A 25,083-nucleotide genomic window follows, 5' to 3' on the forward strand; every position below is an offset into this window, starting at 1 on the left:
CATGTTGTTTAATTTCCATCTATAATTGATTTCCAGTTTTATACCATTGTGGTTGGAAAAGATGCTTGCTGGTCCAGCTCCTGGGTGGCTCAGTCATTTAAGCATCTGACTTGGGCTCAGGTCATGATCTCGTGGTCCATGAGTTCGAGCCCCGAGTCGGGCTCTGTGCTAACAGCTCAGAGCCTGAAGCCCACTTCGGATTCTGTGTCTCCCTCTCCCTCCACCCCTCCCCCATGCACACTCTGTCTCTCTCTCTTTCAAAAATAAACATTTAAAAAAAGAAAAGATGCTTACTATGATTTCAATTTTCTTAAATTTATTAAGAGTTGTTTTGTGACCTAACATATGATCTATGCTGGAGAATGTTCCACATGGGCTTGAGAAGACTGTGTATTCTGTTACTGTTGGATGGAATGTTTTCTAGATGCATATGTGGAGTCATCTGGTCTAATGTGTAGTTTAAGTACAATTTTCCTTACTGATTTTTTTTTTTTTGTCTGGATGATCTATTCATTGTTGAAAGTGGGGTGTTGAAATTTCCTACTATTACTGTATTGCTGTTCATTGCTGATTACTGTATTGCTAATGATCTGTTAGTATTTGCTTTATACGTTTAGGTGTTTCTACGTTAGGTGCATACTTATAAGTGTTATATCATCTTGGTGAGTTGACTCCTTTGTCATTATGTATCGACCTTCTTTGTCTCTTGTTACCATTTGAGGCATCAGCACAGAGCCTGACGTGGGCTCAAACTTGAAGCAGTGAGATTATGACCTGAGCTGAAGTCAGGACACTTAACTGAGCCACCCAGGCACCCCTGATAACTTTACTTTTAACACATTCAAAAGCTCTACATTTTTACACTCTTCCCCACCACATTTTATGTTTTTGATGTCAAAATTTACATTTCTTTACCCCCATTTACATTTTTAAATATTGTGCATCTATTAAAAAATTATTATATAATTATTTTTTATGTTCTTTTAAAATTTATACTAAAGTTCTAAGTGATTTACTCACAACCATTACAACATTAGAGTATTCTGAATTTGGGTGTACATTTATTTTTACCTGTGAGTTTTATACTTTCCTATGTCTTCGTGTTAGTAATTAGCATCCATTCGTTTCAACTTGAAGAATTCCCTTTAATACTTCCTGTAAGGCTGGTTAGTGGTGATGAGCTCCTTCAGCTTTTGTTTTAGTCAGCTTTATCTCTTCATTTCTGAAGGACGACTTTGCTGGGTAGAGTATTTTTTGATTGGCAGGGTCTTTGTTGTTGTTGTTGTTGTTGTTGTTGTTGTTAGTATTATTATTAAAACATTTTGACTATGTCATCCCACTCCCTTCTGACCTGAAAGGTTTCTGCAGATAAATCTGCTCATAGTCTTAGGGGGGTTCCTAAGTATGTTAACGACTTACTTTTCTATTGCTGCTTTATGATTCTTTCTTTATCTTTTATTTTTGACAATTTAAATGTATCTTGTGGGTCTCTTTAGATTCATCATTTTTAACCCTTTGAGCTATCTGTATCTGGATGTCTGTTCATTTCTCCCCCAATTTAGCCATTATTTCTTTGAATAAACTTCTGTCCCTTTCTCTCTTTTTTCTTTCTGATACCCCTATAATGTTTTTATTGGTCCTCTTCATAGTGTCCTTTAAGTCCCTTAAGCTATCTTTCCTTTTTTTCTTTTTTTTCTTCTCTGGCTGGATGAATTCCACTACCCTGTCTCTAAGTTTACTGTTCCTTTTTTCCACTTGAGCTAGTCTGGTGATGAATCCTTCTATCAAATTTTTCAGTTTCATTGTTATATTTTTCAGCCCTGTGATTTCCGTTTGGTACTTTTAATATTTTCTTTTTGTTGAAATGCTTACTTATTTCATACATTGCCCTCCTGACTTTGGTAAACATCTTTATGACTATTATTTTAAACTCTCTATCAGGCAAGCATTCATCTGTATTTCATTAAGATTGCTTCCTAGAGATTTATCTCATTCTTTTGGGGAACATATTGCCCTGTTTGTTCATTTCGTTTTGAATCAAATCCCAAACATTCATTTCACTTTAGTATTTATTTGACATATATTTAATTTGAAATATTTGAAACATTTACATAGTTCACAATGTGCCATATCAGAATCCTATTACATACGATCCTTGAGAAAACAACCTACATATGTGCTTTTGTCTTTGTGGAGCTGTATTTCTGTAAGTAATAGAAGTAGGTCAAAAGATAAAATGTTTGTATAATTTTGTTAAATTATTGCTAAACTCTATCCTATAGGATTTGTACTATTTTGCACCTCTAACAGCATTTTGACAGTGACCTCATTTCTCTACAGCTTTTACTAGAGTGTTTGTCATAGTTTGATATTTTACTAATCTGGATGTTACCTTATTGTTGATTTCATTTACATTTCTTTTATTATGAGATGAGAATTTGGGAGGGGAGATATATTTACCTTTCTTTTTTGTTAACTGTCTTGTCTTCTGTTCATTTTTCTAATGACATGATTTTTTTTTTTTAATTTTAAGAGTTTTTTGTATGTTTGGATAAGTGTAGTTGTATTCAAGGTATATGATGCAGGTATTTTTTCCCAATTTGTCATTTGTGTTTGACTTTGCTTGTGGTATTTTTTTCCCCTATGCAAAAGTTCTTTTTAAAGTTTTATATGGCCAAAACGATCACTTTATTTTTCTGTGCTTTCTGTTTTTGAGTCATGGTTGGAAAGGTTTTCCTTCCTTAGGTCACAAAGGAATTCATCCATTTTTCTTCTAAGAGTACTGTGATTTCATATTTTACATTTAGATGCCTAATTTATTTAGAGTTTATTTTGTTGTATTCCATGAGGTTTGGATTCAGTTTTATCTTTTTTCAAATGACTGTCCAGTTGTTCCAAAAAACTTGTTTAAAGATTCTTCTTTTTCCTGTTGATTTTTGATGCCACCTTTATCATGTGCCAAATTTCCACATTTCTGTTTTGCTTCATTTGTGTGTCTTTCTGTTCATATGTCAGCACCACTCTGTTTTGATTAGTGAAGCTTTAGAGCATGTTTTCTTCTCTGCAGAGCTAGTTACCCTCCATCATTGTTCTTTTAATTGACCTCCTTGGCTATTCTTGCATGCTTAATTTTTGTAATCAAATTGACAATTTTAAGGCATTGTTTCTTACATGATCATTGTATGCTTGCATAGTCATTGACTGAAGCAATGACGCAATAAGCTGTCCTGCTGAACCCTTTGAAACATATTTTACATTGTTAACGTATAAATGTGTATGTAACATATAAGTGTGTTTCTACTTATAAAATACAAAGATACTTTTTTAAATGTGCAAAAATCATTCGAATAAACTTTGTGAACAATATAGGCAAGTCTGTGTTATTCTCTCCTAGTCTTTGTAGGTTTCCCAATTTTTCCATTATAATGGGTTCTTTGATAGTTTTTCATTAGAATTTGATAGGTAAGGACTAGGGTCCTTTGAGCTCTGCCATTCCAATGAAACAGAGGTCTTGTTATCAAATTCGAATCATCTTGCCTATCATGTTTCTCCCCCTTATCTTTTCAGGCTGGACACTAGCCCCCACTGGTCAGCTAAAAGGGACTAAAATCATAAAAGCTATTTGATTCTATTTAAATAGATTATGCTTGGATGGCACACTTGGATGTTTGGTTAAGACTTGTGTCAGTGAACTAAACATTGGAATAATGGCATAGCAGTGCCTTTTCCCATTGAACAACACTACTCATTTAGCTTAGTATATTTTGACATTCAAATTAATTAATTTTCTCTACACATTATTTAGAATATTTTTTTAAGTAAAAAAGAATATTCTCTTTAATTTCTGCTTTCACATAAGTGATTCCTCAATATTCTGCTTGAGTGAAGCCAACCTAAACTAAATTTTTGTATTTTAGATTTTAAAATTTGGGATACTGAATTCTCATCTTTAAAATGAAATTAAGTGGTAATGTTTTGCTGTACTGAATCTAGTAATTTAATGAATATAGAAATACAGATAGTGGGAGAAAATGTCTTTTATTTTTTAGGGGTGATAAGATATTTTTCCTGAAGATCTCTTAATGTATATATATTCCTTCCAGCAATACTTTTTACCAAGTAGGGAATAAAGTAGATGTTAAAAAGGAAGCTCACTGACCATTTCTGTTTATTGTAGCCCTGTCCTGCTTAAGGGGCTAAAGGTTCTGAGCATGCAAGTTCAGGCCCACTATCCCCTTCACCAACCGTACCTAGAGTAGAATATTGGGAGCCCCAGGCTCAGTGGATGTCTGTGGAGAGAGAAAGAGTTGCTTCAGGCATTCTTCATGATTGGTATCTCATGTTCCTTGGGTGGGTGTTGAGCAACCATATGGACACAGAATCATGGTATCTCTTCTAATGTCTGCCTTTTTTCCCCACATTTCTTACCTTGTATCTTCCTTGGTGTCGTGAAAATGGCAGGACTTGGAACCCTGTAATGTGTTTCAGCCTAAGTGCCCTTCTGCCTGGCTCTTGGTAGGTGTGTTAACGCTAGCACTTTCTTCTGGCCGGGTTCTTATTGCAAACTTGGTGACTTTCTTTGAAAGCACTGTGCTTTCCCTCACAAAGAAGTAAAATGATTCTAGATTCAGATGATCTTGGATGCCATTCTTGGCTCCACCATTTAACTTAACTGTGTGATCTTAAGCATGTAATTTTCCTGTCTCTAAATACTACTTTTACAGCTTATAAAATGGACATGTAATACCTAATGTGAGTTTTGAAGATTAGATGAAATAAAGTACATAAAGGGCTTGGCACATGCTATGCGCTTAATATGAAGTACAACATCTCTGTTTCCTCCCAGTTATAAATAGTGAATTTTGCTTGATGATGCAAATGCCACTCTTAGCCACCTGATCAAACACTTAGAATATGGACACCAAGGCAGGCCAGAATTTAGCTGAATATGCCCCTTGGATACCTGGCCACCCACTCAGAGGCCCCCACATCAAGTCTCTCTAAATTCCAGGTTTATTCTGCTCTCCTTGGAAAGTCACTGTCGAGGCCCCAATGTGCTTCACAGGCAAGGCCACACAGCTTAGAAATCCACTTCCTTTGGCTTAATTTTATAGGAATAACTTACGATATTTAATGTATTACTGACATTTAACATTCATAGTTAGTTTTCATGTTTAACTTACGGAAGGAAAAAAGATGAATCACAGCTGCCATTAGTCATGTTTTAAAAACAGTGGTACTACATGACTCTCCTAACTTATTGGAAGCTGTTTCTAAGCACACAAAGGCAATTGATTGAAAATTGAATGACTTTCTGTCAGATTACTGTCTTCAGGGTGCTTTTAGAGTGAATAGACTAATTTACATCTTAAGGTAGAATTGACCTTATTTTGGCATAATTGGGTGGTGTGACCCAGGGCACACAGTGGGCAGAGGTGTGGCTAATATACAGTAGACACAACAGCCGTGAAGCTGGTAAAAGTGAAGTTGGTACTGCTCCAGCCTGTAAAGTTTACCCTTGGGAATAATTTCTGAAGTGTTCATTGCTATGTTCTACATTTAAATTCCTAATTATTTTAAAGCTTCTTTCATTTTTCTTAAATTTATATTGCTATAAATATCAAGTGTCTAAAACCAGATTTTGTTAACATAAAAAGAACATTTTTTTAATGTTTATTTTTGAGAGAGAGACAGACAGACAGACAGACAGAGCAGGAGCGGGGGAGGGGCAAAGAATCTAAAGCCGGCTCCAGGCTCTGAGGGGTCAGCACAGAGCCTGACATGGGGCTCGAACTCGTGAACTGTGAGATCGTGACCTGAGCCGAAGTTGGATGCTTAACCGACTGAGCCACCCAAAAGCCCCTAAAGCCAGATTTTTTAACATGAATCTTCTGTATGAATTTACTAAATATTTTATAGGTTAATAAAACTAAATGTTACCTCAGAGAAAAAGGATTGTTTTTGAGTTCTGCTTTTTGTAAAAGCTAAACAAGCAGTAGAGCTTCATTTAAACATGCTTATAAAAATGTATAAATTTGCCTATAGCATGGATCAAATCATGACCTTCAAGATATAGTTACATATGGAAAAGTATGACATAAAATTGTTTGGCTGTAAAATGTGCTAGAAAACAGGACTAATAACCATAATAACATTGTAAAGGGAGTTACAAGTTGTCCCATTGTTTCTAGTATTTATTTTTTCTATACTATTGATTCATTTAAATAAATATCAGTGATTTTTTGACCCCTCTTAGATTTTAAACACCAAACATCTGTTATTCCAAGCATTTACCTTAACAGTGTTTGTGTAAATGAAATAGCATAAAAGTAGAGTATTCTGTAAACCTTGTAATACTAAATGTTAATCTTTTCACAGATGGTTATTTTGAAAGACTATGTATCTATTAGAGCTTTAAGAAAAAAATTTAAATACAGTCATTTGATCATAAATCTATACAAATAAAAATAGATGCCAATATTATTGTTAAGCTTCTTTTTACTCGTTTTATCAAGTAAACTGTCCAATTTTAAGTATGACTTCTAAGGATGCCCACTGTACTCTGTACATAATAGATGGTTCAAAAGGCGTTTATGATAATGGAGGCAGTCTGTTCATATAAAACTATTATAAAAATTTGGATCAATGAAGCTATTGCATTTTGGAAAGATTTTTATGCCACTTTTCTTCCTTTTGTAGCCATCTTGATTCATGGAAGCAGCATATCTTGATAACCTCTATTCCTCTCCTCACCAACACCATACCCCCAACCTAGGCCATTAATAGTTCATTTTTGTGTTCATATCCTTCTGTTTCACATAAATTCACTTAAACTTATCTCTGAAAGTGGTCTAGGCAGCTTTTTAGAAACTTTTTAGAGTCAGAACTCTTTTACACTCTTAAAAATTAATGAAACCATCAAAGAGCTTTGTGAAGACTATACCTATTGATATTTACTATGTTAAAAATTAAAGCTGAAAGATATTTAAAACATGTATGCATTCATTTTAAAGGTTCATTTTTTTTTCCTTTTAGGGTGAGAGGTCCATTTTGTATTAACATTAACATATTTTTAGGAAGAAAGAACTATACTTTTTTGAAACAAAGCATTTAGCACAAGAGATCTTTGTTGCTCATTCTTGCAGATTTTGCACGCCTACTGTATTCAGTCTGTCGCAGTGTGGTGTTTTGGTTTCTATATATGAAGAAAATACAACCGCTTCATATCAATATGTGCTTGAAAAGGACAGAGTTTTTAAGAATCTTTTCAGAAAATTATGGATATTCTTTGATTCTATACTAGAACTTGACAAGTAGACGTTGCATAAAAGTTGGTTTTAAATGGACTCTGATTCATAAAGGTACGGGATCTGAAGCCATGTTAATGAGCTCCCATCTTTTAATTAGTAGAATAATCCATTGGTAGATTTTGCACGTCCAGGGGATCTTTTATCTGTGCATGGTTTTATAATATCTTGCCTTTTGTATTTTGAATGTTTGCTTGCTGAGTTATTCCAGTCTTCCAAGTGTTGATGTATTTAGTTATACAGTATAAAAATAAATTACATTTGTTATTACTGACCTCATCAGAAAAACTTTTATGTATTGGTAAACTCTTAAGCACATGGTAGTAGATACACGTTTTCTAAAATTCTTATTTTCTCTTGGAAGCTCGTATTTAGTCATTGGCAGCAAAGGCTTTCAATTTTCTTTGAGCCAGCAGGCTTCTTCATCTTCAAGAAAACTTCCACTTAAATACCTAAGTCTAAATAATTGCAATTTGTCAGTTTGTCATTTTCTCACATAAAAATGATGTTTCATGGGAAAAAAAAAAGGAGCTACTTCAGCTCTTAATGCATAGTTTCTTTTCATTGTGATAGTTACTGCACTTTGGTGTCCACTGTGCTTTTTACATAGTTTTCATTTCATCACACAGAATATGGAAAAGAGATATACGCAAAGATTTGAGATTTGATAAAATTAATAATCTTCACACTTTATCAAGGATATTCTTTCTTTAATTTTTTTTTAATGTTTATTTATTTTTGAGGGAGAGAGAGAGCACAAGCAGGGGAGAGGCAGAGAGCGGGGGAGACAGAGAATCCCAAGCAGGCTCCAAGCCGTCAGCACAGAGCCCAAAGCGGGGCTCAAACTTGCAAACTGTGGGATCGTGACCTGAGCCTAAGTCAAACACTTAACTGACTGAGCCGCCCAGGTGCCCCCTTTATCAAGAATATTCTTAAGTGAAACTGGCTTGTGTGTGTGTCTGTGTGTGTAGCTTAGAGTTCATGACAGTATGCAGAATCAGGCAAGGATTGCTAGAGCAGTTTGGTACCTCTGCTGGACTCTTGCTTAAGGTGCCAGTGTTTTTAACCTGTAAGTGCTGTGGCACCATCAGTGCAAATGTCAGCATATAACGTATTTGTATTATCAGGAAACTAATTTTTACTTGAGGATTCCCTCAAAGAGTCTCTAAGGCCCTGGAGATCCATGGACCTTACTTTAAGATTGGCCCGTAAGGGAAGAAGGTATAGTTTATAACAAGAGGGCTACAGTAAACATTTTTCTAACCCTCCTCTTAACTGACTCGCCAGTGAAATTAGCCTCCATTCCTTGTGTCAACTGGCAGCAACTCTCACAAAATGCTTAATGTCAAGGTTGGTCAGCTGTCCTCTGCTATGTCCATTCATCTCTGTTCCCACCAGCAGAGTGAAGTGTTTTTGCAAATACCAGTTGTATTCTCAAATGACTTTATGCCAATGCCATCAATACTTGTAGTTATACAATTTTAATATTATGTGAGTAAGTAGGAGTTCAAAAAGAAAAAACTTAGTGTTTCTAAAACTAACTTAAATGCTTTGGAATGACTTACTGTAAAAGATTGCTATCATATAATTTACTGTGGATGAGATTTGTAAAAGGTTAGGGAAAAATATGCAAATCTGGAAGGATTCTGCATTCCTTCACTAATATCTTTAATTTCTATATTATAAAGAAACTAAAGCTTGCAATTGTGATGATGTGTTGTGTGTGTTCTTTGCAGGAAAGAACAATGAAACCAATCTTTAGACTCACAGTTTTTAAAAAAAAGGCTTTTATCTCACCTTCAAAAGATTGATGAATGTATGTACATACGGATATGTTAAGCTGAAGTAAAATTCATAAGTTAATACCTGTATCTTTTTTTTTTAATGATTCACCACTTAACCAACTTTTCCAGTAGATTTACTGACCAGTAGTGAGAGTCACATTGAATCAGATAGTTACTTTGCTGCTATCCATGTGCTAGGAGCAAATTTCCTTTGGTTTCCATGACAGTAAAATATGCTCTCTCCCATCATTGCACTTTGAATCTGTGGCTGGGTCAAATTGTATTGGTAAAGTATTTAGACAGCCTTTTAGAAATATAATCTTACAGGTCAGATTTCATAATGATACAGTGATGAGCCGGATGGTATCAGCTTTTTTTCAAAGTCAGTATACTAGCATTTTGTTGAGTTGGGAACTGCCTGGAATAAGCAAGTATATGGGGGCATCTTGGAGATTTCATAGTTCGCCTAATTTCATAAATTGCATAATAATACTTCCTGAAGGATGAGAATTATAATAATAAGTGTTCTTTGATCTACGAAAATAAGTTCCCTGGTCAATCAGATGTGTCAGGATTGGGGCGATGGTAGCGGTTCACTGATGTCAGCTCTCCCATGGCCAGGTACGTATGCTGTCGTTTATAGATGCATCGTGACATGGCGCAGAGACAGGGGCTGGGAAACAAATGGCCTGGACTCTCTGCCTGGCTTGCTTAGCAACCACCAGGAGTCAGTGAAGACTGTATTCCTAACTCCCTAACAGTGAGCTTGCAGGATAAGTTGTTTTCCCTGGAAGTGGAGGGTTCATTCATACTCTTCATAGTGTGTTTACAACCAGTACATGCTAGTTGCTTTGTCTGTGACCAAACGATTAAAAAACTCATCAACCTTAGTTAGTTTAGCACCAGGCTATATCACCACAGCTAACTAAACACTGAAATTATCAAATGCCAAGAGATTTCTCCGGATGCCTGATTTCATGATGATCGCATATTCACTGTTAACAGTGTGGCCTGGTCTTATAGGCCTATTCCTTCTTTTTTCCTTTTTTTCCAAAAATGTTTACTGAGTATCTGCGGTGTGTCAGACACTGTTGTAGGGTTAGGGATCCTATAGTGAATACAACAGAGGCAAAAATAAAACCCTGCACTTGTAGAACTTAACACCTGGTAGAGGATACATGTACATATGTATATGTATACATACATATACATGTACATGTACATACGCAATCACACATACATACATATATACATACACAAATGCAAAGAGGACAGAAAAAGTGACAAAGGGAAATGAGATACTGTTAGTTGGAATTCTGCAGGGTGACCATAGAAGGCAACATTAAGATCATGTCTTTCATACAAACTCCTAAAAGAAGGCTATAGTCTAGAGGAAGTGGTCTCTCAGGACATTTGTGTGTGTGTGAAGAGAGAGAGAATCTTAAGCAGGCTCCATGGTCAGCCCAGAGCCTGACGTGAGGCTTGAACCCATCATCTTGGGATCATGACCTGAGCCGAAATCAAGAGTTGGCCGCTCAGCTGACGGAGCTGCTCAGGTGCCCCTTTCAGAACATTTTTAAGTATCCTTGTCCTGGGATCTCTGGGGTTTGCATGGGAGAAATACTGCATCTTAGTTTTCACGGACTCTGACTGAAATTTAGCATTTCTTCCAAATGATGTACATAGGTAACCGCTATAGTAATATTGGGAGAACTTGTAACTTTGTTGCAGAGAGATATTTTCGTGTCCCATTATAGGTATTATAGACACTCTTGCTTATGCTTGTCACGACTTATAAATTATGGTAGTTCCTATCTCTACTGTTAAATCTTGGTTTTTAGTGCCGTAATAAAGAAGCACAGAGATCACAATTTTTAAAAACTCTGTATTAATAGTTAGATGTCAAAGTAATAGTTTTCCTTATATCCCTACGTAATCTATCTTATGAATTTTAGAGCGTTAAGAGGCTGAGGCTTCACCAGATTGCCAAGAGGTCAGGAGGTTCCTGGCATAGAAATATTAAGCTTTCATTTAATCCCCAATCAAGAATTTTCTTCAACCTTCCAACCGTACAGCACTTCCTTCACTTGTGTCCTTCTCCTAGAGATTAGTCACATACATCTTGAGATGGTTTGGGCTTTCTGGATAGTTCTGTAGAATTGTGATTGTGAAAGATCCCTTTTAAAAAGCTTCCTCTGTAATGCAGGCCACACAGTATTAAAACACTTGCAGAATAATGTAGCAAGTTAAGCAGAAAGTTGGCTTCCCAGAAAGTGACGGTTTCATATTTCACAGGTCAGCTTTTACATTTCTCTGGAAGTTATTACTCAAAGGACCTAAAGGCAGTGCAGTTCATCTTAAGAGAAAGAACAAGATGTAGAAATCTGAGTTAGAATCAGTTCATTTCACTCACTTTAACTAGATTTCATAGGCTATGATACCTTCACCTTGACCTGCCTATGGGAAATAAGATGGGATGTACATGTTCCACTGGTTTGGCAAGGAAGCCCTAAGAATAAAACTGAGAACCTCTTACACAGGTAAAAAGGGGAGGGTGAGTATTGGTGAAATGGGTACTCCTGAGAATTTTGCCCTGCCACTACATGTTATATGCTTTAGATCTCTTTGACCATATCCTTCTACCTCTCGTCAAAAGTAAAAAGTCAAAAGTAAAAATTCTCAACATCTTGATGTTGCCAGAAATCTGAGAGAAAAAAATCATTTGTTCTGTAATTTTCCCATGAGATGAACCTTATGCTTGTGTCTACGGTGGAAGGAAGCTAATTGTGAGGCACTAAACCTCTTGGATTGTGTCTTCAGTGGTGCCCTTTCCTTCTAAGAAACAGATACTCGAAAAGTGGGATGAACGCTATAAGACCCTTGCACTCAGTCACGTGGTTGATTTTCCTCTGCAGGCTGGTGAAAGACGCTCCTTGGGATGAAGTCCCGCTTGCTCACTCCCTGGTTGGTTTTGCCACTGCCTATGACTTCTTGTACAACTACTTGAGTAAGACACAGCAGGAGAAGTTTCTTGAAGTGATTGCCAATGTCTCGGGATATATGTATGAAACTTCATACCGAAGAGGATGGGGATTTCAGTACCTCCACAATCACCAACCCACCAACTGCATGGCCTTGCTCACGGGAAGCCTAGTTCTGATGAATCAAGGTGCGTGTGGACACAATCGAGGGGATGCCCAAGCCAATATCAGTCACAGTTGCCTTGAGAGCAGAGCATTTTTGTATCTAGCCTTAGTATATATGTTCATGGTCAGATCCCAACTAAGTTCATGAGATGAAGTAATACCTAGGACATCCCTTAGAGAATTGAGACACATCTCTTTCCTCATTTCTGCTAGTTATATTAGCCTGCAGGTTATTTAAGTAAGGCTTCTGATTGTGCCAAGCCATATCCTTACAGCACACCGTCAGTGGTGAAAATTCATTTTCCCAGAGAATTTTGACAGTGAAGACAGCCATCCTGGATAAATGGAGTTTTTAGTTTTATTCATTCATTCATTCATTCATTCAAATTTGTATTTAAATTGTAGTTAGTTAACATGCAGTATAATATTGGTTTCAGGAGTAGAACCTAGTGATTCAGCACTTAAACATAACACCCAGTGCTGTCTTCCATAATACCCGTCACCCATCTTATCTGTCTCCCACATACGTCTCTCCTTCAACCCTCAGTTTGTTCCCTGTCTTTAAGAGTCTCTTGTGATTTCCTTCTCTCTCTCCCTTTTTATTTTTCTCCCTTCCCATATGTTCATCTTTTTAAAACCTAAGTGGGTGGTTTATTATTTGAAATGACTGTTCTTTGCAAATAGATGTCTATCATTACAACACTACTTTTTTTCTCTAAAGACTGCAAACAACCAATCTAGATCATTTAGCTCAAATTTGGAAGTGACTTTTGTGGATCACATAGCTACTTTGCATTAATGTATTATGTAATTGCTGCTATTACATTTTCTCTGCTTGTATAATTCTGACTTAATTACAACACCTGTGAAAGTCTACAAATGATTAAATAAGACTGTATTTAAGAAAAGCAACCCTAAGATCACAGTGAATTATTAGGATACTAAATATATACTTGGAATAGGCAAATCTAACAGAACTCTTGACTACTTCCCCATGAGATTTAGTATGCATTTTGTAGATTATCCAACATCAGATTTCCTCAAGTCTAGCTTTCTCCCTTGTCTTACCAACCAGCCATCACTTTTAATTAGTCTTAGAGGAAAAGAAACTAACATTACCTAAGCATATGACACGTGCTAATCCTTTTCCCTGTTTTATTTAATTATCGCACTAGCCATATAAGGTAGCTGGGATTTGGACCTAGTTCTGGCCAAACTCAAAGTTTACTCTCTTTCCATTACATTTTGTTGCCTCTCTTGGAATAGAGATTCAATTTATAATAATTTAAGGAAAGCTTTAAGAGGGTAGAGTTTCATCCTAGCTCCCTTTGTCCCCTACTCTTACAAAAACAAACAAGATTTAAAAGATGAAAATGAAAATAAATAAATAAATTAATTAATTAAAAAATGAAAGATTAAAATGCAAACCTTCAAAGTATTTATAAATCCCAATGCCTGTGGAATGACATCATCATGAAATGGTGGAAGGAACCCAAGATGAGCTAGGTCTCAGCCCGGATCCTTGGTTTTAGCCCAATATAGTGTTATTTCTTTATATAAATGTTTAGTTCTTTAGTAGCAGGAAGAGAGCTTACTTCTTCATTCTTTGTGGTAGATAAAATTGTTCCAGAAAGTATGCAGGCATCGAAAATACTGGTTCAGATTGGATCAAAATGTGTAGTTCTCCCCTGGCAGGAGTTTTCATTGTGCATTTATTTTGTGATTACAGTTCTGGTTGCTCAGAACTATGGGATACAGTCTTACAGAACCCCCACATAGGCAGTGTACGCTTTTTTTTTTTTTAAGTTTATTTTTGAGAGAGAGACAGCTGGGGAGGGGCAGAGGAGAAGGGGACAGAGGATCTGAAGTGGGCTCTGTGCTGATAGTAGAGAGCCCGATGCGGGGCTTGAACTCACAAACTGTGAGATCGTGACTTGAGCCGAAGTCGGAAGCTTAACCGACTGAGCCTTTCAGGTGCCCCAGCAGTGTACACATTTATGAGACGATTGGACAGACGAAGAGGTGAAATCTCTGGCCCTGCACATCTCAGTTAATAATCAGGCTTACAGTCCTGGCTTTGTTGGCATACCCACTACCTTTAGGGGCTACCTCACAGGCTGTTTCAACAATCCCGCGTTCTCCAGACCAGCCTCGTAGATACTGACTAGGTAGCTTAGTGTATTGGTAGTTCTCAGCAGACTCACATAAAATCTCAAAAGTGGGAGAATTCGAACTCGGTGCACAGGGACCGCAAGATCACACATAAGCAGTTTACACATCAGTTGCAAAGAAGATAGATGTGAAATGTTTAAATGATTATGCAATAGTTATAATAGCAACAGAGAATAAAGTAAGAGGTACCATGAAGCTATGGTTAAATATCAATTGAGTGTATTAAGTTTGAATTCAGGAAAACAGTCTTCTTTAGGTGGGTTAAAGAAGGTTCATAGCACTTTGAAAGATTGACAGGGTGTATGGATAATGAAAATAATGAAGCACATTCCAGGCAAGGTCTATATGGATGGTAGATAAACACAGAGCATAGCATCAATAACAATCCCAGCGCCTCATATTGACAGATTTGAAGTTTACAAAGGTAGACATTGCCTCATGTCTCCTGAACAAGGTTGTTGTAAGGAAAAAATAAGGAAAAGCTAGGTAATGCGATATCAGCAGGCCTGATTTTAAGCATCACTTGGAGATGGTAGATATGGAGAAGAAAAAGATGATGACTGGAATTTTTATTTTTTTAATGTGTATTTATTTTTGAGAGAGACCACGCAAGCAGGGGAGGGGCAGAGAGAGAGGGAGACAGAGAATCCGAAGCAGGCTCTGTGCTGTCGTGTTTTGCCCCTGATGTGGGGCTCCAGCAGTCCTCGAACTGTGAGATCATGACCTGAGCTGAAGTTGGATGCTCAACTGACTGAGCCACCCGGACACCCCTGGAATTTTAAACCCTAATGATTAGAGAATGGAAACTGAAAACTCTCCAGAAGACTGGCATGTCAGGTGTAGAGCTGGATAGGAGGAGTCAGTGTACAATTAACAGTCACCTCTGCAAAGCTGAGCCTGAGAACAGTGCTGCCCTCATGAGATGGGAGCCTGGTCCTGCATAGCCTGGGACCTTGGATTTAGGCTGGGGTCTGTGGTCCCGGGGCCCCTGGAAGCCCTCACCCCCAGCACATGTAGTAAGCTGTGGCAGTGTTTGGCACTGGTGATCACACACATGTCTGTGGGGGTGAAGCCACAAAACTCCATCCACATCAGGAGGCAATGAGCTTAATTTTATCCTCACTGGTTCTATGTTTTAAATATAAGCAAACAAAACAAACCTGAAATCTAAAGACCTAGGTTCAGATCAAAGTCCTGTTCACTTTTAGTCATGTGTCAGAGGTCTTGAACAAGGCAAGCTTTCTGTAATTTTGGAGTAACAATGCCTAATTGAATTGTTAAAAGGATTAAGTAAGATTGTGTTCAGTGCTGTGGAGATTATAAATGTTTTAGAAATGTGAGTTGTTACTGTTACCAAAATGCTAGCCTTGCAAGAATTATAGAAAACTAGCATTTTTGAGTCAAAAGAATTTTATAAAGTTTGTAGGCCTTTAATTTTCAGTTGCAGAAATTGAAAAATATGACAGCTTGAGTGCTTGAACCAAATTTTGGACCTCATTTTAGGTGGGTTCAGAACTCCAAGTTGATCATTTTTACCATTAGATTGTCACTCCAATGGTCTCTCTACCCCGCTGTGCTGCCTTTTGAGATCCTCTGGAATCTAAAAGCACATGAAGAATGAGAAACTGTCTTTAATGACAGGACAAACTGAAGACTATCTGCTTAGGCTTTATCGTATTTGCAGCTTATTAAAAATCCTATAAAATAATGGTGCAAGTTGTATGAAGTATTAAGCTTCAAAAATATTTTCAAGTAGTAGTTTTTAAAAAACTTGAAGGAGTGCCCAAGGGGCTCAGTCCGTTGAATGTCCGACTTCGACTCAGGTCATGATCTCTCACTTAGTGAGTTCGAGCCCCACGTCAGGCTCTGTGCTGACAGCTCAGGGCCTGGAGCCTGCTTCGGACTCTGTGTCTCCCTCTCTCTCTGCCCCTGCCCCGCTCACGCTCTGTCTCTCTCAAAAACAAATAAAATTTTTTTTTTTAATTTAGAAAAATTGAATTAAATCTCAATATACAAGATCTTTACATATAGACATAAAGTTATCTTAGATGTGATGAGGTTTCAGTTTATTTAACAGCGGTACTCATTTCAAGGTTTATCTTCATTTAATAAGGGACTTGTATTCAAGAACTTTTTAACCCACATCATGGACCTGACCCAAACCTAGATTAGCAGAATGCTGTTTGTAATGTTGATAAATGAGTTTTGCAAAATGCCATTTGTAATATAAACTAGCCAGATGACTCAGAGGGTTTTATTCGGCTATCATTTTGCCAAATTTTGTTTATGCTTTATTAGAGCCATAGTGATTGTATCCGTGTGTTTTCATTCTTCAGGGTATCTCCAAGAAGCATACTTATGGACCAAACAAGTTCTGACCATCATGGAGAAGTCTCTGGTCCTGCTCCGAGAGGTGACGGATGGCTCCCTCTATGAAGGAGTTGCCTATGGCAGCTACACCACTCGATCCCTCTTCCAGTATATGTTTCTCGTTCAGAGGCACTTTGATATCAACCACTTTGGCCACCCATGGCTGAAACAACACTTTGCGTTTATGTATAGAACTATCCTACCAGGTACAGTGAGGAATCAGAAGTGGGAAAGTGGGAAAGCATTAGCAATTATGTTTGTTTCTGATTATGAAAATGGGCTAGATGAGGAGAAGAAATGTGAGGTTTGAGTCATACTGAGGTTAGACTTTTTGTCAAAAAAATAAAGAATTCAAGAGTTATGTATTACCAGAATATTCGGGGAATTAATGTGAGGATTTGTGATTTACATACTCTAAAACTTGGAGCATAATGGATCAGATACAATTCATAGCCCCCATAGTACTTTTATTTTTGTAGATGTAAAACTTGGGTACGTATACAAATTACTTTTCATGAATCTTCACAAAATATAAACATTTATGATTACATGGTAATTTTCCTTGACGAATGATCATAACTTGAGTCTCTTTCATTTTTTAGTTTTTAGTTTTTTATTTCCGAACTATATATATATATATATTCAAAATGAAAGATTACACCTATGTATTTGCTGGAGCTTTGGTGTTTTCTTTAAACAGTTTATTGAAAAAAATTACATAAAAAATAAAAAAATGAATTGCTGTAAGGGCACCTGGGTGACTCAGTCAGGTCTGACTTCGGCTCAGGTCATGATCTCACGGTCTGTGAGTTCGAGCCTCACGTTGGACTCTGTGCTGACAGCTCAGAGCCTAGAGCCTGCTTTGCATTCTGTCTCTCTCTCGCTCTCTCTCTCTCTTTCTTTCTGCCCTTCCCCTGCTCATGCTGTGTCTCTCTCTCTCTCTCTGTATGACTCAAAAATAAATAAACATTTGAAAAGTAAAAAAAAAAATGAATTGCTATAAAACTTCTAAATTCTGTGTTGCTATGTAGCTTAGGCTTCTAAGAGAACTGGCTCTAAAAACAGATGTATTTGATTCAAGAACGCATTCATTTCTAGGACAGCCTTATAACTCTCATTTCTAAACAAGACTAAGATGTTTGGAAAAGTTTAGGATGTAGATTTTCATCAGGATGGGGATTTTTTTTACCCCAGTGAAATGCAATTTTTAGATGCAATTTTTGCTCTGGTTGTTTACACATGAACTGAATAGTACTTCCATTATTGGATTAGTCATCTAGAAAACACTACAGAGCAAAAGAACCCTAAGATTCTTAAAGTTTAGTTGAGACTTAACATTCAGAACCCTATTGTTTCACTGCATATTCTTAGATGGAGGAGAGGTCTGTTTTGTAGTTTATCTTGATAAACAAAGGCCATCTAAAGCAAGGGATCTTGAAGAGGTCTCACTGCTTTGTAATTTGAGCTGAGATCTAACAGCCAGCCACATCACTGCTGTGAGCTGTGTCCCTGACTGCATCCTAAACTGGAAGACAGTATAAATACCTCTAAGAGGAAGATTAATGTGTTTGTGCCAATTAATCCAGCAAATCTTTATTAAACATCTACATGCCAGGCATTGTACAAGGCAGGGGATTCAGAGAGAAATAAAGCATATCATCTGCTTGCAGGGAATTCACAGATTAATAGAAGATTCAGAAGTCACATTTTATCATAAGACTTATTTGCAGTAGCATCTATGAAGCTGGTAGAAGTGAAAACACTAGCTGTAAATTATGTAAATACAGTCATGGCATCTTTTTTAGAAGGGATTGTGTGTTAAAAGTCAGTCTGTTCTCAACAGCATTTCTCTTTTTGTTCCCTCTACAATGTCTGTTCTAGTACCGATTATTCCTGTCTGGCTCAGAGTTGCCTCCCATTCTTCAGGAACACCTGGATCATATCCAGTCTTACCTGCTTTTGTTTTGCTGACCTATTCCTGTATGATCTTTGCATTTTCTAACTTCCAGCATTATGTATTAGCAGGCTCTTCTATGGGAATTGTTTTCTTCCTATAGAAATGGAGTTTCTCCCTTAAACCTTATCACTTCCACTTTATTTGATGCAAGATTGAAGCACCTTCTGTCATTATCTTGGCATAGAACGTGGGTTGAGTTGGTAGGAGGGCTGATGTTCATTCCAGGTTCTGGAGCTCACCATGCACCAGAGGATAGATAGCCTGTGTGTCTACGCAAATATAATTACACGTAGCATGGACATTGGAAAATGAGGAAAGGGGCCGTATACATACGCATTAGGAACTATGGCACTTCTGTTACCAATAATAAGCTGCCACATAACAGACACAAACTTGTACACAGGATTTGTGGAAGGGCTTCAGAGGGATTCTGATTAACTGGGCTGGAGTAAAGCCTGGACATTGTGTTTTTGGTTTTTTAATCCGGGATACAGAATTGATTCTAATTTGCAACCAGGATTGAAAAATCATTGTTTAGATCTTCATGGGAGTATGCAGTTTTACATTTATCTTAATTCTGTCAAACCTCTTACCCCAGGGTTTCAAAGAACTGTGGCTATTGCAGACTCCAATTACAACTGGTTTTATGGTCCAGAAAGCCAATTAGTGTTCCTGGATAAATTTGTCATGCGTAATGGCAGTGGTAACTGGCTGGCTGACCAAATCAGGAGGAACCGTGTGGTGGAAGGTCCAGGAACACCATCCAAAGGCCAGCGTTGGTGCACTCTTCACACAGAATTTCTCTGGTATGACACGTGGGTCTAGGGGGGCGGGGAGGGGGGGAATTGTGCTATGACACGTGGGTCTGTCTACGGGGGCCGGGAGGGGGGAATTGGGCCCTGGGGATACAGGGTGCTAGTTTATTGCAATTAAAAAGAACAACTGTCTAAAGTACTTTGTAACCCTTTCTCCATGCCCCCTCCCGCCTTGCAGCTTCAATTCATATCACAGCCTTTGACACTGCTAGAAACATTTAGAAACAGTTCCTTACATGTAAGATCTCATCACTGTTTGCGGTTTTTGATTTTCTCACGCTGGGAGATGTCTTAGGCTCACATATTTAATAGATGTGCATGTTTTGATTTCCATCATTTTTGAAATCATATAAAGAGAAAAGCACAAAATTTAGACTGGGATTTACTCCGACAATCACACCAAAGAAATAAATAAATAAAGGTAGTAAAATGTTTTGTTTTAGCAAATGGAGCATTATAATCTTCTAATAGCAAAGCTGTTACTAAATTTTCAAAACTATTTAAAAGTGTTTGACAGTATTTGACAGTTTCACTTTGATAATAAAAGAACCATGTAATTTTTTTTGCCTTAATCTTTTAAGCCCAGAAAGAGAAGCCAGGGCCTCCTGTTTAAAGTTCTGCCAAGTATATTGTTGGCATCCAGTAAGTTAAAATGAAAATTACAGGGAACTGGTTAATCATTAATCCTTGATGTCTTTTCGAGCTATTGAAATGTGTTTTCAACTCCAAGATAAGCTTCTGTGGTTTGCTCTACTTCTCTTCATTATTTTTTTTTTAATTTAAAAAATTAAGAGAGGACAAAGACATTAATAAAGTTGAAACTGGTTATCCTTTAACCAGCATTTTAAAAGACTGTTGTCACAGATAAAATAGTAATTTGATGTGATTTCACTTACCCTAAATATATGACCAGGAGAACCCTATAAAGCTGACTCTAGGAGTCAGATTAATGCTAAATCTCACTTGGTTCAAATTCTGCCATTTATAGGAATATGCAAAGTGACCAAAGTCAGAGAAGTATTACCAGTTTGTCTTGTATCTGGATTTGTTAAATCACAATAATTAAGTCAACATTATTAACTAGACCTAAAAAGAGACACAATTTCTGATGGCCTGAGATTCTAGAACAAGAGACAAAACGGCCAAAACCAAACACCAGTAAGATTAACTCTACCATTGGTGATTGACTCATTTCAGAGAAAAGTATCTAAGAGCTAATAATCTAGGCCTGCTTTTCTTCCCTTGAGCAGTAAATCATCCAGACCTGTCAGAAATGTTATCTCAAATCATCAAAAGCAAACAGTCTTGTTTATGATTACTTTGGGGACCTCTCTGAGCCACAAACCTGTGTTCTTAATCACTGTGAAAGTTTAATGTTAATTATTGTATAAATTTGACAATAAGCATTTGTCATAAATAAAAAAACGAGAGGCCTTTTATTGTCCAAAATGCATGACATCGTCTGCAGATTAAAACAAAACCTGTGGGTCCAGGTAGGCACTAGTAGCCACAATTATAAATCTCCTGGTATTAATAGTTTCTTGAATTTCATCCACTTGCATTCGTTTTTTTTTTTTTTTTAAGTTTATTTATTTATTTTGAGAGAGAGTGCACAGAAGTGGAGGAGGGGCAGAGAGAAGGAAAGACAGAATCCTAAGCAGGCTCCATCCCATCAGCACAGAGCCCGATGTGGGGCTCAAACTCGTGAACCACAAGATCATGACCTGAGCTGAGATCCAGAGTCAGATACTTAACCGGCTGCGCCACCCAGGCGCCTGTCATCCACTTACATTCTTACGTGTGGTATTGGTAGTAAATTTTATCTAGTGTGTGAAATTCAATTCTATTTAAATCTATTTTTTTAGAGGGTGAAAGTACTCTACCAAACTTTCAGTAATATCAGCCATGACAGAACAGTACTTCCTAACAACTTGAGGCTTGTTAGAGTCTAGATCCTAACACGGGGTTCTCTAGAATAGGCACCCCTGGACTAGTTTAGATGGGAACTTAATTCTGTGAGCCCTGGTCATTTGGATGGCAGTTCTGAAATCGTTACGTGAAGAACGTCCCTGTAGTATGAACAGCAGCAGCCATTTCAGGCTCAAACCCGAGGATCCCACGGTGTGAAGTACTCCTCTCCCATTCAGCAAGGGTGCTCCCCTGTGCATGCTTATCCACGGGTGTTTCCGGAAATGTCCCGAATACAGAATACACTGCCGGCCCTCTGGGGAGTGTTGTGTTGTTTCCTCCAGCCACGTCACAAAGTGGCATCACAGTCCTGATGTGTTATTTTAACTTCCACCAGAAACCCATTTCATTGTTTAAAAATGAATCCTTTCAGGTATGATGCCAGCTTGAAATCTGTTCCTCCTCCGGATTTTGGCACCCCTACGTTGCATTATTTTGAAGACTGGGGTGTTGTGACTTACGGAAGTGCCCTGCCTGCAGAAATCAATAGATCGTTTCTTTCCTTCAAGTCAGGAAAACTGGGGGGCCGTGCAATATATGACATTGTCCACAGAAACAAATACAAAGATTGGATCAAAGGATGGAGAAATTTTAATGCCGGGCACGAGCATCCTGATCAAAACTCATTTACTTTTGCTCCCAATGGTGTGCCTTTCATCACTGAGGCTCTCTATGGGCCAAAGTACACCTTCTTCAACAATGTTTTGATGTTTTCCCCAGCTGTGTCAAAGAGCTGCTTTTCTCCCTGGGAGGGTCAGGTCACGGAAGACTGCTCATCAAAATGGTCTAAATACAAGCATGACCTGGCCGCCAGCTGCCAGGGGAGAGTGGTTGCAGCAGTGGAGAAAAATGGAGTGGTTTTCATCCGAGGGGAAGGTGTGGGAGCTTATAACCCCCAGCTTAATCTGAGGAGCGTGCAGAGGAATCTGATCCTCCTTCATCCACAGCTCCTTCTCCTCGTGGACCAAATACACCTGGGAGAGGACAGCCCCTTGGAGACCGCTGCAAGCTTCTTCCACAATGTGGATGTTCCCTTTGAGGAAACAGTGGTAGATGGGGTCCACGGGGCTTTTATCAGGCAACGGGATGGTCTGTACAAAATGTACTGGATGGATGATACCGGCTACAGTGAGAAAGCAACCTTTGCTTCAGTGACATACCCTCGGGGCTATCCCTACAACGGGACAAACTACGTGAATGTCACCATGCACCTCCGGAGTCCCATCACCAGGACCGCTTACCTCTTTATAGGGCCGTCTGTAGATGTTCAGAGTTTCAGCATCCACGGGGACTCCCAGCAACTGGATGTGTTCGTAGCCACCAGCCAGCATGCCTACGCCACTTACCTTTGGACAGGAGAGACCACGGGACAGTCTGCCTTTGCACAGGTCATTGCAGATCGTCAGAAAATTCTGTTCGACCGGAGTTCAGCCATGAAGAGCACCACTGTGCCCGAGGTGAAGGACTACGCTGCTATTGTGGAACAGAACCTGCAGCATTTTAAGCCAGTGTTCCAGCTGCTGGAGAAGCAGATCCTGTCCCGAGTCCGGAACACAGCTAGCTTTAGGAAGACCGCTGAGCGCCTGCTGAGATTTTCAGACAAGAGGCAGACGGAGGAGGCCATTGATAGGATTTTTGCCATATCGCAGCAGCAGCAGCAGCAGCAGAGCAAGTCAAAGAAAAACCGAAGGGCAGGCAAACGCTACAAATTTGTGGACGCGGTCCCTGATATTTTTGCACAGATTGAGGTCAATGAAAAAAAGATTCGACAGAAAGCTCAGATTCTAGCACAGAAAGAACTGCCCATAGATGAAGATGAAGAGATGAAAGACCTTTTAGATTTTGCAGATGTAACGTATGAGAAACACAAAAACGGGGGCTTGATGAAAGGCCGGTTTGGACAGACGCGGATGATGACAACTCGCAGCAGAGCCCCTTCCGCTTCGTACACCAAACTGTTCTTGATCCTGAACATCGCTATTTTCTTTGTCATGTTGGCAATGCAGCTGACTTATTTCCAGAGGGCCCAGAGCCTGCATGGCCAAAGATGCCTTTACGCAGTCCTTCTCATAGACAGCTGTATTTTACTGTGGTTGTACTCGTCCTGTTCCCAGTCACAGTGTTAGCGCTAAAGCCATGCGTTGCCAGATCGTTGTGTGGTCACAAGAGTCTATGCAAAAAAAAAAATAAAAATAAAAATTGCCCTAGTTTGTTACTGGACTTTTTATCTCAGATTCATTTTAACAAATTAAGGGGAAGATTTTTTCATACAAGAAAGCAGGGATATGGAGAAATCGGAATTGGAAAGGCAAAGGTTTATCAGAGGAAGAAGAGTAGCTTGGTTGTCCCATGGTGTTTCTGGAAGTAACTGGCTTGGCTAATTTAGCAATGCATATAATAATACCCTTAGAAGAAACAACAAGTCTGATTTTAAGTAATATTTTTTCTTGAGATAAAAAGATTTAGATAGAGTTGGGTTTTATTAATATTAATTTAATGATGTTTAGCAGTTTCCAGATACTATTTTATGGCAAAGACTGAAGCCCACAATAATGAGAAATTCAGAAAAATTTTAATGGTGGAATCATGTTGAAAAATAAGTATTGCTAAGTCCTGGGATGGCAGTGTTCACTTCCTTGGAGGGTAGTTCATCAGTGAAGTGACAGCAGGATCTGCATATTGGATTACTATTCGGACAGCATAATAAAATGATGACAGATGATCATTAAAAAATTGAAATATGTTTTTCTGTAGAAAACACATCAGTGAATGAATATTTCCTTGATGTTGGTCTCTGCACACACATAATGCATCCATTGGTTGTTCAATAAATAAGACAGTTACAGGCAATTTAATTTTCTATTTTCCTTACATGGAAAACTGTTATAGACCCAGTGACTCAACTTCAGAATAAAATATTTTATACACCGAACATTGATTTCAATACCAAAGAAGATGGGGGAAGCTAAAGTTTGGATATGATTCTTATGTTTTTTTAATAGAAAACTTTAAGTTTATTTTGCTAAATAAACATCATAATTATGATTTATCTATAGTGTCTTTCTTCATTGTTGGATTACATTAAATGTGTGTGCAACAGTTTTGAAATCTTTGAAGAGAGCTGTTTATTTGGACCATGCATCACTTAAACTTATAAAGTAGTGTTTGAATTGAAAGAAGTACTTTCTCTGCTACGTACCTTTTTGTTGTCTAATCCTATTTTAAACATTTGGAACAAAAGCCAACTTCTGATACTTAAATACCAAACTTAAAAACATAAACTTGCTATAGTTATTTTAGTTAAGTTCTCAGGTGGTAACAGGAGCACAGAGTACTTGAAACATATTCCACAGTTTATATTTCAGCGTAAGAAAATTATCTACTTCCAGGGAAGTTAAGAGTAAATTATCTGATGTTCCACATAGTTGAGTCTTGCAGATTTCCTCCTTGAAAACAGAAAATATGCTTAGCTCAAAGTTTACAGTAAGAACGCATGCACTGATTTATAGGTTTAAAATAGTAATGGCAGTCTTTTTACTTGTCCCTTTTGTTCATGGACATATC

The 25,083-nt window shown here is 37.9% G+C and overlaps 1 protein-coding gene across 4 annotated transcripts in view; it reads left to right on the forward strand.

Moving 5' to 3' along the window:
• DSE (dermatan sulfate epimerase) overlaps window positions 1–23,734 on the forward strand; it is a 79,715-nt gene extending 55,981 nt beyond the window's left edge. For 3 of the 4 annotated variants that reach the window (XM_049654197.1, XM_049654196.1, XM_049654198.1), the window contains 4 exons: window positions 12,007–12,260; window positions 16,746–16,985; window positions 19,335–19,542; window positions 21,893–23,734. In XM_049654197.1, the coding sequence (XP_049510154.1) occupies window positions 12,007–12,260; window positions 16,746–16,985; window positions 19,335–19,542; window positions 21,893–23,645 (2,455 nt within the window). In that variant the 3' untranslated portion in view covers window positions 23,646–23,734. Of the gene's footprint in view, window positions 1–12,006; window positions 12,261–16,745; window positions 16,986–19,334; window positions 19,543–21,892 lie in introns of those variants that run through there. The other variant, XM_049654199.1, reaches the window with a different exon arrangement.
• The last annotated feature ends 1,349 nt before the right edge of the window (window positions 23,735–25,083 follow it).

This window comes from Panthera uncia, assembly GCF_023721935.1.
Source record: "Panthera uncia isolate 11264 chromosome B2 unlocalized genomic scaffold, Puncia_PCG_1.0 HiC_scaffold_24, whole genome shotgun sequence".
NCBI classification, from domain to species: Eukaryota; Metazoa; Chordata; class Mammalia; order Carnivora; family Felidae; genus Panthera; species Panthera uncia.